This window comes from Drosophila montana, unplaced genomic scaffold, assembly GCF_035044405.1.
Source record: "Drosophila montana isolate Dmon_TW-CO22-7 unplaced genomic scaffold, ASM3504440v1 contig_3626_1, whole genome shotgun sequence".
Taxonomy (NCBI): Eukaryota; Metazoa; Arthropoda; class Insecta; order Diptera; family Drosophilidae; genus Drosophila; species Drosophila montana.
This window is the reverse complement of record NW_026998511.1, coordinates 329,115-342,681: the sequence shown is the minus strand read 5'-3', so window position 1 is coordinate 342,681 and position 13,567 is coordinate 329,115. Positions and strand designations below refer to the sequence as shown.

The 13,567-nt window shown below is 42.2% G+C and overlaps 5 protein-coding genes across 5 annotated transcripts; 2 read left to right on the top strand and 3 right to left on the bottom strand.

The window, feature by feature from the left end:
• Nucleotides 1–1,490: 1,490 nt before the first annotated feature.
• Roc1a (Regulator of cullins 1a) lies at nt 1,491–2,387 on the bottom strand. The gene is made up of 3 exons (XM_064692628.1): nt 2,216–2,387; nt 2,070–2,097; nt 1,491–2,006 (listed from the first exon to the last, which is right to left on the bottom strand). The coding sequence occupies exons 1-3, from the start codon at nt 2,291–2,293 to the stop codon at nt 1,786–1,788; spliced, it is 327 nt and encodes a 108-aa protein (XP_064548698.1). The 5' UTR covers nt 2,294–2,387; the 3' UTR covers nt 1,491–1,785.
• Nucleotides 2,388–2,923: 536 nt separating this feature from the next.
• Nucleotides 2,924–4,830, top strand: Nmd3 (60S ribosomal export protein NMD3). Its single transcript, XM_064692611.1, has one exon. It carries the CDS (start codon nt 3,123–3,125, stop codon nt 4,707–4,709), a length of 1,587 nt encoding a protein of 528 aa, XP_064548681.1. The 5' UTR covers nt 2,924–3,122; the 3' UTR covers nt 4,710–4,830.
• On the bottom strand, nt 4,716–7,088 carry pn (prune). The gene is made up of 2 exons (XM_064692619.1): nt 6,931–7,088; nt 4,716–6,862 (listed from the first exon to the last, which is right to left on the bottom strand). Exons 1-2 carry the CDS (start codon nt 6,976–6,978, stop codon nt 5,618–5,620), a joined length of 1,293 nt encoding a protein of 430 aa, XP_064548689.1. The 5' UTR covers nt 6,979–7,088; the 3' UTR covers nt 4,716–5,617.
• Nucleotides 7,089–7,522: 434 nt separating this feature from the next.
• Nucleotides 7,523–10,105, top strand: LOC135435524 (lymphokine-activated killer T-cell-originated protein kinase). The gene is made up of 3 exons (XM_064692620.1): nt 7,523–7,887; nt 8,608–8,966; nt 9,041–10,105. The coding sequence occupies exons 1-3, from the start codon at nt 7,628–7,630 to the stop codon at nt 9,571–9,573; spliced, it is 1,152 nt and encodes a 383-aa protein (XP_064548690.1). The 5' UTR covers nt 7,523–7,627; the 3' UTR covers nt 9,574–10,105.
• A 166-nt stretch (nt 10,106–10,271) lies between these two features.
• par-6 (partitioning defective protein 6) lies at nt 10,272–13,354 on the bottom strand. The gene is made up of 4 exons (XM_064692622.1): nt 13,017–13,354; nt 12,505–12,733; nt 12,034–12,425; nt 10,272–11,973 (listed from the first exon to the last, which is right to left on the bottom strand). Exons 1-4 carry the CDS (start codon nt 13,092–13,094, stop codon nt 11,602–11,604), a joined length of 1,071 nt encoding a protein of 356 aa, XP_064548692.1. The 5' UTR covers nt 13,095–13,354; the 3' UTR covers nt 10,272–11,601.
• Nucleotides 13,355–13,567: the final 213 nt, after the last annotated feature.

Sequence of the window (13,567 nt, the reverse complement as noted above, 5' to 3'; positions counted from 1 at the left end):
ATATAAAACCTATTTAAATTATAACTAAAAAGAAAAACATATATATTTAAAACATAATACTTAAAACGAAAAATAAAAAATAAAAAAAAAAAAAACGCTGCAAAATGAAACACAACAATTTTGACGATTTGTGTAAATTATAAACAAACAAAACAAACAAAACAACATTATTTTTTGCACACTTTTGTATTTGTGTTCAATTTGTTTTGTTGATGTATTCATCACAATTTCCAAACAACAAACAACAAAATTCACATACATATACATATTCTTATGTATTTCAACAAATATGCAAAAAAAAAAAAAAAAAAAAAAACTTAAAACAAAAATCAAATTTTGTTAACTAGCAAAAGGATTCATTGCAACAACATCGACCTTTTTGTAGTGTTCGTGTTGTTAGTTTTAGTTTATTATTAATAATTTAATTTTACGCATACACACACACACAGACACACATACACACACAGACAACCATACAAACATATATTTGGCCCCACAAATCCGTTTTGCATAATTTTGTTTTTTTTTTTTTTTTTGTTTTACGCCTAAGTTCGATTTTAAAGTTTAGCATATTAATTAGTTCTATACAAGCGATTATAATATATATTTACAAATACAACAATTATATTAAATATATATCTACATATATAACATATATATATATATATACACATATTATCCAGCTAAATGCGCGGCGTGCTCCAATTGCTAACGGCGCGGGCCTCTGCCTCAAAGGCAGCGGCTCACATTGCGGGGGATTCAAAAATGCGCACGGTTTTTCTAGCAATGCACGCCGCCGCCATTGAGCTAGTTTTATTTAATTTAATTTATATACATACCTAATTTTTTTTTTTGAATATACAAAAATACTGATTCATATGTAATTTGTGCTGTGCATTCTTTTATATTGCACGGCAACAGCAGCAACAACATTCAAAATAATAATAATAATAATAATAAACTAAACAAATTAGGTTTGAATTGCACGACTTTTTGGTCAATTTCCGCCGCCTATGCACCCCCCCCCCTCCCCACTCTCTCTCTCTCTCTCTCTCAATGTGTTTCCATAGGGCACATAGAGCAGAAAGTTCGCTCATGCGTTTCTCTCGATAAAGTTTTAGGGTTGGATTTCAGGCATCAGACAATGTGGCGACTTTGCGGCTCGGGTATGACCGAATGCGCGACACTCTGTAACCTCGGTAACCGTTTATATCTATCGCAAGTGAATGTTAATTATCTAATTAAATCATCTGCTTAAAAAAAAAAACAACCAAAACTCAAACCAAATTATTATATGTATATAATAAACGCAGTCAATTATGTGCACAAAACAAATATAGCCCTTTCCACCTCGGGAACAGGGTATCGACTCGCGACCGCAGGCAGTTACATTTTTTTCGCGCGCAAGACGTTAATTTAAATTTAATTATAAAAACGTGATGCACCCTTCGATGAAAAAAAAAAAAAAAAAATACAATAAGCGTAAACTCTTATTTTGTGTAAAACACGCGATTTTATTGATGACGAGCCTCGAGCTTAACATAAACTCGTGTAGTTTAACCTAATCAATCACATAATATAAAGATTAATGTGCTTGTGTGCGGTACGAAGGTGTATGTGCATCGAGTGTCTGGATACACATACTACCCGGCAATATGAATGTTCAGTAAGCTGGTTCTGATTGATGTATTGACGACAGCATCATTGTCCTTTGTGTCTATGTGTGTGTGTGTACTGTTCTTGTTGTCGTTGTGGTGGACATTGTGGTTGGTTGTGCTGCCGTTATTAGTGTCCGTACTTTTGGAAGTCCCATTCGCGGTTGTCCAGCGGGCAAACCTGACGCGTCTTCAGCCAACGTGAAATGCAATGGAAATGAAAGGCATGATTGCAGACGCCCCAGGCCACAGTGCACTCCTCGCTGGTTGCGGATGCCTGATTTGCCTGGCACTCGATGCATAAATCCATTATATGATTCCGGCAAATGGCGCAGTTGTCCACAACGATATCTGCCACAAAGATTGATCAGTTAGGTTAGTTTTATGTATTGTAATTTTTGCATGTCTACTTACCCCACGCCCAGAGTGCCACGGCATTCCACTGTACCAGGAAGAGTGTGAGATAGCAGAAAAGAAAATTATTAACACGCCGACATGACTTGCGAATTCGCCATTTTGTTTTTTTTTTTTATTGTTGCGATATTCTAATTTTAAATTACCTTTTTAACCTCGAAACGCTTCTTTTCGCCTTTGCTGCTGCTGGAGGGAACCTCGAACTCTTCTTCGTCGACTTCCATTTGATGCGTTTTGTTTAAGTTTGTTCGTTTACTTAATAAGATATGACATTGATTTCCTAAAATAAAGTTTCGGTATGACGTATATCGATATTTTTATAATCGTTTACTTTTGTTTCCCAAGCATTCTCACGGCTTAGTCGGTTAATTCTAGTGGATGGGATTGAACAAAGTTAAAATACGATATATATCAGTAAATATCGATGAATTTTTCAAGACATCGGTCTCTAGGCAAAGCTATGGCTGCCACATTTGGAAACAATATTCCAAAACTCAAAACCTTAATTTTAAATCTAAGAAACAATTTTTTTTTTTTAACAATTAACGAACAACAGGGGGATAAATATTAAAAAATAAATACCAATTATGAAATGGATTGTGATTGACTGTTGGTAGTTATGAAGCGTATAATTTATAAGCTGGCATATACTTTTGTATAACGCCCTTTTATTTTTTAAAATAAATTTTTTTAGCAACTCGTTGAGACGGTGTAATGCGTATATCAAGTTAATATATTAGATACAAAAAATAGAAATATGAAGAACAAGTCATCGCTAGCCAAACGTTTAGAGCCCAAATAAGTTTTGACAAATTTTTTGGTTTTTGAATTTCTACAAAATTTGTGATTTTTTTTCTGCTATTTCAGGAGACGACAGTATTTTTGTGGTATTTGAGACAAATTGTTGGTATTTTGTCGATCTACACTTGCAGCAACACTGTTGACACACCATTGAATTTCGTTCGTTTGCACGTGTTTTGTTGTTTTTTTTCTATTGGAATTTGACGTTGGCCCAAAAGAATTTCGCATCGAAAAGCGTTGTGCGACAAACCCATGGAGCACGTCAACTACACCAGCATCAGCCAGCTGGGCGCTGACAGCAGCAGCAGCAGCAGCAGTGCAAATTCCGCGATGATACTTTGCTGCGAATGTGGCGTCGCAATACAACCAAATCCTGCCAATATGTGTGTGACATGTTTGCGGAATCATGTGGACATTACGGAGAATATACCAAAGCAGGCGGTGCTGCATTTTTGTCGCAACTGCGAACGGTATCTGCAGCCGCCCAACGAATGGGTGCAGGCATCCCTTGAGTCTCGTGAACTGCTCGCAGTTTGCCTGAAGAAGTTAAAGGGACTCAAGGAAGTGAAACTGATCGATGCGGGCTTCATCTGGACGGAACAGCACTCGAAACGCATCAAAGTCAAGCTGACCGTGCATGGCGAAATTTCCGGCGGCACTGTGCTCCAACAGGTCTTCATTGTTGAGTTCACCGTACAGAATCAAATGTGCACCGATTGCCATAGGACCGAGGCAAAGGATTTCTGGCGCTGCCTGGTCCAGGTGCGTCAGCGTGCCGAAAACAAAAAGACCTTCTACTATCTGGAGCAGCTGATACTCAAATACAAGGCGCACGAGAATACGCTGGGCATTAAGCCGGAGCATGGCGGTCTAGATTTTTACTATGTTAGCGAGAATCATGCCCGTCGCATGGTTGATTTTCTGCAAACCATGGTCCCGTCGAAGGTGACAACCTCGAAGCGCCTCATCTCGCACGATATACACAGCAACAACTACAATTACAAGTACAATTGGTCTGTGGAAATAGCGCCCATATCGAAAGACAGCGCCGTCTGCATCTCGAAGAAGCTGCGCCAGCAGCTGGGCAACATTTCGCCCGTTTGTCTGGTGAATCGCGTCTCGAGCAACATACATCTGATCGATCCATTGACGGGACAAATAGCCGAAGTCACAACACAGGTATATTTTCGGGCACCCTTCGAGGCCGTCTGTAATCCCAAGCAGCTGATCGAGTATGTGGTCATGGACATTGATGTTATACACGAAAAGGATCGCAAAAGTTATCCCGGCCAGGGCATGTTATCCAATAAGCATGCACTCTGCGATGTTTGGGTGGTGCGCACCTCCGAGCTGGGCATCAACGATAATCCCATACACACACGCTCCCATCTCGGTCATCTGCTGAAGGTGGGCGACTCTGTCATGGGCTACAATACCGGCGAGGCGAACATCAATGATCCCGAATTTGATAAATTGCCAACGGACCAGATACCGGACGTGATACTGGTGCGCAAACATTACGATCGACAGACGCGACTCAGCCAGCGCCTGTGGAAGATCAAGCATCTGGCGGACGAGAAGACCGATGAGCGCAGCAAATACGACTATCATGAGTTTCTCGATGATATCGAGGAGAATCCCGATATACGCGGACATATTAACATTTATCGTGATACCAAAAAGTCGCTGCCCATCGAGGTGGAGACGAGCGCCGCCGGGGATGTGCCCCAGATAACGCTCGCCGAGATGCTCGAGGATATGACGCTCGACTGTGCCGACGATGAGATGGGCGACGGCGAGCAGCCGGAGCCGCTGCCGGAGCCGGAGCCACAGTTATAGAAAGTCTAGTTTTTTTCACGTTTTTATTTCATTTTCATTTATGTATTTACATGTACATAATTTCTATATATTGTGTATATATATATATATTTGCGGAATAAAACCAACGTTACATTTTAAATGGATATCTTCTTCGCCTTGGCACTAAATCGAAGCGCCTCCAGATCAACTTTTCACAAGCAATTTTTTGGCATATACACATATATATATATATAAATAGTTTAATTTGGCTCAAAGCTAAGGGCCGCAATATTGAAATATTGGCCAGAAATAGAAGTAAAAGAAAAATCGATAAAGCCAATTTCTTTGCTTAAGTTTCGTATATATATGTATATATATGTAAATTTGATTTGAATAAGTATTAGATTTGATTTACATTTAGATCGATTCGCTATATATATCATATATCATATGGTGCAAATAGTATTTCGTATTTCGTTTACGGATAAAACATTTAGATTCCAATTAAATTTCACTGTTCAAAACAGCTGCAATATTAATATATATGTACGTGTGATAGGAACAATCGAACGAAATCTAAGGGAGATCGGGCTATTTTATAGGTTTAACCTCTCCCAATACAGATCAGCCGGCTATATCGTGCATATAGCTGCCATATATGATGCCATATTTGATAGTAGCGACAGCTGGCTGTCTGTATGTGTACATAAATTCGATTTGCATATAGATTGGCTCGTTTTTGAGATTATGGTTTAAGATTAGATTGGAAATCGCAACAGCTCGCAGCTGGCGTTGCTTAGCAAGAGCATATTCGTACTTAATTTAAGACAATTTAACTAAAAGAAAAACAACAACAAATATAACAGCTGTGTGGCGGATATTGATGCTAAAGTTTTTGGCTTAGATTCAAATCGGATTGCCAACTAATACAATAAGAAGCTGTGTGTCTAGGACAGGCCCAGCTTGGGCTTCTCCTTGAAAAAGTAGACATCGTCGCAGTCACAGCGCTGTGACGCCTCCATGTCCAGCAGGGCGCGCCTGATCACGGGCAGGATATGCTTGCGCGTCGCCTGAATGTTGTGCTGTCGCAAATAGCAGCCGCCCATAAAGTGCGTATCGACCGCGTGCGGCTGCAGATTGAGCGGCGGCGTTTGGGATTCGACAAGCGCCTTGCGTACACGCTCCACCAGCTGTGTCTGGCCGGTTAGCGAGATGAGCGCCACGTCGCGCACCACCGCTCCGCCCTGGGGCGGCACAAACATGCCCAGTATGACGGCCAGATTGCTGCCGATGGCAAATTGGCGTATCGAATGCTCCGCCTCGCTTAGCTCGATGAAATCGCGCACCAACATGGGCAGACCGGCCATGGGCACCGTATGGTGTTCGGTCTGCAGCTTTTTCATATCCTTGCGCAGCACCTCGGCCAGGGTCAGTTTGCTAATGTCAGCACGCGCGCCGACCAGCTCATCGAAGAGCTTGCGACGACTTCGCTTATTCTCATTGTCATCAAATTGTTTGCCTTCTGGCTCGAGCATCATTAGCTCCAGCTGCTCGACCATGGCCAGATCGCGTGCACAAAAGCGTTTGGCCGACGGCGCAAAATTAATCGTATCCAGCAATATGGTGGCATGCAGCAGCTGGGTGACTCGGCTGGAGCGCGGCTGCTTCTGGGCCAAATATTGTTCGCCGATGAGCGTTGCGCAGGAGCCCAACTCGGGCTCAATGTGGCGCACACAGTGCTCCGGCAGCAGCTGCATTGTCGGACTTTGCTCCATCGGTCGGTGATCGAGTATTTCGACAACATGCTTAACCAAGGCCAAATTGCTGACATGATGATCGACAAGAATGACATTGATATCGCCAGTCAATTGCTGGGGCAGATCGTCGCGAAAGAGCAACATTTGCTCATTGATTTCACACCTGTTGAGCATGTAACCCACCTCCGTTTTGAGCGGATAATCGAGCCGCGGTATATTCAGCACCGGCACATAATCGTGCCCCTGCTCCCGCTGGGCATAGATGAAGGCCAGTGTTAGGGCCGACACCGCCGAGTCCAGATCACACGACTCATTGCCCATTACCAGATGCAGTTTGCGTGCGCTGCCACCGCCCGTCTCCAATTGCCGAGCCGCACTCGTGCCCGAGCTCGGGCTCGGGCTGGCGCTGCCACCAGCCGTTTTCTCGGGTAGATACTGTAATTGACAAGCGTAGGAGTTGAGTGGAGTGGAAATTATATTGGTGCTGCATTTTCTTTACTTACACGGCTGAGCGTGGAACGCGTCTGCATTAGAAAACGCAAAAAACACATTACCCAAGCAAAGCGGAGCGCACTCAATTAAATGGAATTAATAATAAACGGCTGGAATGTGAAAGCTACAGTTGTCACCAACAAATCGAGTACACTCGATAGACACTTGCCACAAATATCGATTCTAATCGGAAGTTAAGCTCAGTGATGTGCGTATCTAATTAAATGTGTACAAATTGTTAATTAATTTTTGCATTAAATCTACGATCGTTTAAACAGTCCAACCGTTATTCGATAATTGTAACAGTTGAGTAAATGAAAAATCGATACCCAAAAGTATCGCTGTGCAAAATGTTACAATAAAGTACTCAATGCTGTGTGCACGTACCAATAAGCAAGCCTGCCTGCAATATTTCTACTAGCTCGATGCTTTTGGAAAAAAAACATATGTATGATAACATAAATATATGCAAAACTAAAAATATATTATTTAAAAAGAAAAAACCGCTTACAGAATCGCGGCTGCCAGCCATACGTATTAATCGTATTTATCGATGATATTAACGTTGCTAATCGATAGCAATTCCTAGCCATCCCTACTTTTCAATTAAACGGCATTTTTGTGCGCGTCACATTAGATATCAAGTTGTTTTCTATTTCGACCATTTCTGACAATCCCGGAGCCAATCACACGAGTATCCAAAGCAATATGGACACGCCGCGTCGCAAACTGCGCAACCTGCACATGGAGAATGTGCAGAACAATAGCACACCTATTCGAATACCACCATCACCGATGCTGAAAACACTTGGACATGGCACCGGTGTCAGTGTCTATCGCCTGGATAGGTCACCAAAGCTGGGACGCATACGTTCACCGTGGGCGGTTAAGCGCATCACACAACGGACCAGGGCCAAAAAGGATCCGGTATACAATGACCGTATCATACACGAAGCAGCCATTTTGCGGTGAGTCCTTCACCGTACGCCGTTTTTCGTTGGCCTGATTGCATATGCATATGTATTTTCCAACTAATGGTGTATACCACCGTATGCACGCACACACACGCATACGCACACGCGGTGTATACACACGTGGGCGAGCCGGTGGCTGAGTGTGTGTGTGTGTGTGTGTGTGCGTGCGTGCGTGTGTGTATGTGCGAATGCATGCGTGTGCATATGCGTGAGGCTGCTGCGTCGCACATGTGTGCGTGCATTTGGTGTACATAATTGTGCTCGTTTTACCCAGTTGGAAATTTGCCGATGAAAGAAATCCTGCTTAGGCATGGTAGCCTTCAGCTCGATGGGATCTTAATTAATATACAAATGTCGATCGTGTCGTGTAGAGGTGTGTCGATGTCCTGGCAATCTCTGTTTGTTTTGTACATGTGGTACAAGACGAGCTCGATGACATGTCACTGAGATCGTCTTGTACGTTGATAATATGATATAAATAAGCATTGACATTAAACTGCCTTCGACGACATTTGTTTTTACACAGATAGATGTCAGATGATTTTGTTATGATACAAAACGAATACTCGCAAGACACAATCGCTGACATGTCACTGAGATCGACATGTATGCTTAGTTTTCAATGTCATTGAGCACCAAATTTCCAACAGGGTTGTTTTATATATATATATATATATATATATATATATATATCATGTGTCGTCTGCTCCACAGCAAGTTGAATCATCCAAACATTGTTGGCTTTCGGGGCGTAATCAAATCATCGGAGGGCGTGGATGCATTGGCATTGGAAATGTGCAGCACCTCGCTGGGCTCCATATTGGAGGAGCGTCACGATGAGGATCTTGGACCGCTGCCCGCCAAACATACATTCAAAATGATTATGGATATTGCCCATGCTCTGGACTTTTTGCACACCGAGGCGCGTCTGCTGCACGGCGATCTGAAGTCCTTCAACGTTCTGGTCAAGGGCGAGTTCGAAATATGCAAGCTCTGCGACTTTGGCGTCTCGCTGCCCCTCGATGAGAACGGCGAGATAAACTTTCACAAAAATCCGCATCTACAATATGTGGGTAAGTGGCACGAATCTAAACGCTTTATCCTCGATGTCTGGCTAGATAACACGATTTTTTTTGTTTTTTGACAGGCACGCAACTGTGGTCGCCGCCAGAGATCATGGACGAGGTGGAGATCATTGACAGCAAAGCTGACATCTTCAGTTTCGGCCTTATCATATACGAGACGCTGGCGCTGGTGCCGCCACACACACTCGAACTGGACGCGGCCTTCAACAGCAGCTCAATCATTGACTTGGACAGCTCACAGGAGCTGCCGCAGCGCAAGCAGCTTAACTACACGGACGAGGGGCACACGAGCAGCGCACACGTGCAACAACCAGACGAGTGCGCTGACAATGCTGCCGTTTACACCGATGACGATGATACCAAAGAGAATGACATTTCCGATTTTTCGCTAACACATGTGGAACAGGCGTACGGTACACGACCGCCTTTGCCGGTTGCCTTTCAGCTGAGCGACGACTACAATTGTGTTGTCGAGCTGTTCTATTTGTGCACGAATGCCCACAGTGAGGATCGGCCAGCGGCACGCACCATTTGGCAATGTTTCGAGAATAATGCCGCCAATGTGGCAGCTGCCAGTGATGCGGCCAGCGACTGAGCCTCTCTGGCTGCCAATTAAATCATAAACGTTAACTATATTAACAACTAGTTTTGTAAGCGTGCATTTGTCTATCTTTCTCTCTCTCTCTCTCTCTCTATCTGACTGTCCATCTATTTGTGTTCCTCCAACCTGCCCCCTCTATCGCCCCCTATCTGTGTGTGTCCCCTCTGCGTATCTAAATGTATAATTCCTCATTCGCTGTAAAAAGAATGCAACTGCAACATTTTCGAAGATGGCCAAAACAAAACGTAATTCTATATTTAAACAAATTCAACTAGCTTTAGGTTCAACACACACACACATCTATATATATATACATATATATAAATATAAATATTATAAATATTCCATGTATTCCATATACGCTATAAGAAATAGCTAAAAAGAAAAAAAAAAAAAAAAGCCAACGTTCGTTCATTTTTGTCCATAATTCGCAAAATAAAAAACTAGAAATTTAACGGTCGCCTTTAATTGTAAACTATGGAGTTCATATTATTAAACATTTCCCGATATTTTCTATATAATTTAATGGCAATTGTTTCAATTTAATGGCAAAACAATAGAAATGTATTTTAATGTTTCAAGCAATGTTTCTTATATCTATTTATATTTCGATTAATCGACATTATCTGAAACTTTTGAGTTTAGTTAGTTTCAGGATCAGGCAGCAATATAGAATAAAAGTCGGGCATTGATAAGTTTTCAGTGCACTAAGAAGTTCACTAAGGATTTATTCAAAATACATACATGCACAATAATATTACTTGCTCTTAGATGTTGTTGTTGTTGTTGTCTTTTAAAGCATGTGTGTGTCTGTGTGTGTGTGTATAGCTATAGTTGTTCGATTTGTATTAGTTAATATCATGTACTCGTATATATATATATATATTGATTTAACAATTCTTAGCTGCTGCCATTTAGAGTATAGGGTATAGGGTATAGGGTATTCGGTGAACGGATTAACACTAACTATATATGATTTTTGTAGGTGTGTGTGTGTGTATATATATCTAAAATATGTCTTTCATATGTGTGTGTGTGTTTTGTTAACTTCAAGTCTGCAGTTTTAATTGTTTATCCGTGTCTTTCGCTCACATTCGACTTCAATAATAGAAACGTGTATAAAAACATCTATAATATATAAATATATATGTATATAGTATAGTCTAGGTGTATCGTATATAGGCGTACAAAACGTTATGCGTTGCTAATTTTTGTTGATCTCTATCTTTTTAAAGGCGCTGTTGGTGTTCTCTTTTTACTTTTCTTCTTCTCATTTCTCTAACTTTACACGTAAAAAATACAAATACCAAAGAAAAAAAAAACCGGACACATGACATGGTAAATAAAAACAAAAAAAAAAACAGTTTAAAAGCAGAATACAATAGAATATTAAATAAAATAAAATATAATATATATTAAGAATATTAAGTAACACTTTTCTTAAGCTCGCACACGTTACAAACATATTTAAAAAATCAAATTAGACGCAAACAAACAAACAAACATTTTTGCTTAAATTTTTAGCTAAGGTTGTAAGTACATACAAATGTTTAATTGTTCTCTCTCTGTGTGTGTGTGTGAGCGTGTGTGTGTGTGTGTGTGAGTGCCGCAAAGTACATAAATGGAATGCAATGTTTTAGTTCGAGGCATGTCTAGAGCGTGGGCGTGGCTGTGGGCGTACTCGTATTGCAATTAAACAATTCAAACTCGCTCTCGCTCTCTCTCTCGCTCTTCTATATGCCTGCTCGCTCTAACTAGTGTAACACATCAAGGAATATATGCGCATATGATAATATAACAAGGACATTAATACGAAAAATGTGTGTGAAAAAAAAGAAAACAATATATGCCTGGCAACTGGAAACGTTCTAAATGTGGAATGTGCTGCAATGTGGACTGCATATATAATCCCAATATTATATATAATTAATGTGTATGCGTGTGTGTGTGTGTCTGTGTGTGTGTGTGTGATCTGCTGCCTTTCGTATTATTGTTTTGCTCTTTTGTTTTTTTGCGCGCGCTCTACAAATGCAAGACACCATCCTTGACATCGCTGGCCAGAATTGTGGACGCATTGGAGGCGGCCTGTTTGTGATGCGTCGACGACGGCGACGAGGACAACTGATGACTGTGTGTGGTTGTTGTGACTGTGACGCCGCCGTTGCCGCTTGTGGGGCTCTCGTCGAGCGTAACGCCAGTGAGGTCAACAATATCATCCTGATCCTCGTGCTCGAGCTCATCGGAGGTGTTCGTATGGTTCGTATGATGCGATCCACTGGACAGCTGGCTGTTGCGCGAAAAGGAGCCGCGATGCGTCGACGTCAGAGTGCGCTGATTGGCCGGCTTGACGGTGATGATCAAATTTGAGCTATTGGCGACCATCATATCGGTGACCTGCAGCAGATATTTGGATTAGTAAATAGTCGAGTTGCTGCAAGCTGCGTTACAGTCTACCTGATCCAGGGTCTTGCCGGCCACCTCGATGCCATTGACCTCGATAACCTCGTCGTTGACGGCCAGGAGGCCCGTGCTCTCGGCCAGACCGCCGGGCACCAGGCGTGATATGAATATGCCCGGCTGTTTCTCCAGGCCGCTGGCTGTTACACGGACCGAGGTGCCGTCGCGTATATAGAAGCCGAGCGGCTTGTCGCTGCCGTGCTTGAGCAGACGGACACGCCGGTGCGTCTCCGGAACGATGTCCACATCGATGATGGCCGACACTTGACGGAAATCGTGCGGTATGGATATCGATGGGGCTTTGGTCTTAACCGGCGTATGGCCAAGTATGCTGCCAATTAGATTGCGCGGCTTCATCGTGCCAAAGCCGGAATACTCGTTCAGATCGTCTACAATATCAAATCATACAAAATCTCTGTCATCTCTGTCTCTCTCTAGATAATCGATATATATATTTACGATGCCCACCTTTGCGCTGGACAATAACGCGCAGCAGCGGCCGCGCCGTTTTGAGTGCACGCCCAAAGTTGTCATCGTTGTTGATGGGCAACAGGTCGTTGTCGCGCGGATCAATGTAGAGTATTAGAAACTGTATGTTGGCCAGCTTGTGCAGCTGCTCGATGAGGGTGGCGAACTTATCGAAGCTCTGCTCGGGCTCGTGACGTTTAAAGCTCCAGCGTCGGAATTCGGCATCGAACTATAACAAGGCAACGGTTAATTTCAATGAACTTGACGAAATTCTCATACATATGGCAACGCCGCCAACTGTTGCTGCACACAAACAACATTCAACAGCAGCAGCAGCAGCAGCAGCAGCAGCAACAACAACACGAACACCAACAGCAATGTGTACAATTTCGGGCAGGCATGAATCAGCGGTGCCGCAGCCGTAGCCACTGCCTCATATTGTCCACATCGCAGCAAATTCATCCCGATATGCTGATGCATTTTGAACCCTGCTTGTTTGGTTATTGGCTCACCTTTGATTTCACTTCAATTAGATTCGTTTCAGCGTTCGCTGCCGTCGCCGCAGTTGTGTTTATTTTATTTTTCGACATATTTTTTTTGCCCACTTCCCAATTCCACTTCCAATTGCACACACAAATTCACAGCAACACCAACGCACAACTGATGCAGTGCGTGTTGTTCATTCAAGTGCCGTCGCGGCGCCAACCACCAGCAGTAGCCAAACGTTGAGTGGTTAAGGAAATTTAAATAAAATTGTATAATAAATTATAATTCGAAAAAATCTAAACTAAAACTAAATTATGCGTTGGCGTTTGTGTAAAAAAACATCGAGACATCGCGATTTTTCTTGGAGCGATCGGCACCACAGTTGTTGCATTCATGCATATCGATATATTTGAAATGGTCAAGTATAATCGTTCATAGATCTAAAAATAATAGCTCTAGGCACATATAAATCCTACAAAGATATTATTGCAAGTGAATTGCTTACATTTGTGCATCAAGTAAATCTAATAAATACAGCAAAGTTGTTTGAATTAGTACGCAACGTATGATTTATCGA

Coding starts and splice junctions, on each gene's coding strand:
- Roc1a (XM_064692628.1), bottom strand. CDS start 2,293: ATGGAAGTCGACGAAGAAGAGTTCGAGGTTCCCTCCAGCAGCAGCAAA. Junction 2,098..2,215: donor AGCGTTTCGAGGTTAAAAAG/GTAATTTAAAAT, acceptor TTCCTGGTACAG/TGGAATGCCGTGGCACTCTG. Junction 2,007..2,069: donor CGTGGCACTCTGGGCGTGGG/GTAAGTAGACAT, acceptor TCTTTGTGGCAG/ATATCGTTGTGGACAACTGC.
- Nmd3 (XM_064692611.1), top strand. CDS start 3,123: ATGGAGCACGTCAACTACACCAGCATCAGCCAGCTGGGCGCTGACAGC.
- pn (XM_064692619.1), bottom strand. CDS start 6,978: ATGTGTTTTTTGCGTTTTCTAATGCAGACGCGTTCCACGCTCAGCCGT. Junction 6,863..6,930: donor CGCGTTCCACGCTCAGCCGT/GTAAGTAAAGAA, acceptor TGTCAATTACAG/TATCTACCCGAGAAAACGGC.
- LOC135435524 (XM_064692620.1), top strand. CDS start 7,628: ATGGACACGCCGCGTCGCAAACTGCGCAACCTGCACATGGAGAATGTG. Junction 7,888..8,607: donor CACGAAGCAGCCATTTTGCG/GTGAGTCCTTCA, acceptor TCTGCTCCACAG/CAAGTTGAATCATCCAAACA. Junction 8,967..9,040: donor TCCGCATCTACAATATGTGG/GTAAGTGGCACG, acceptor GTTTTTTGACAG/GCACGCAACTGTGGTCGCCG.
- par-6 (XM_064692622.1), bottom strand. CDS start 13,094: ATGTCGAAAAATAAAATAAACACAACTGCGGCGACGGCAGCGAACGCT. Junction 12,734..13,016: donor TAATTGAAGTGAAATCAAAG/GTGAGCCAATAA, acceptor GCCTTGTTATAG/TTCGATGCCGAATTCCGACG. Junction 11,974..12,033: donor CCGGCAAGACCCTGGATCAG/GTAGACTGTAAC, acceptor TATCTGCTGCAG/GTCACCGATATGATGGTCGC.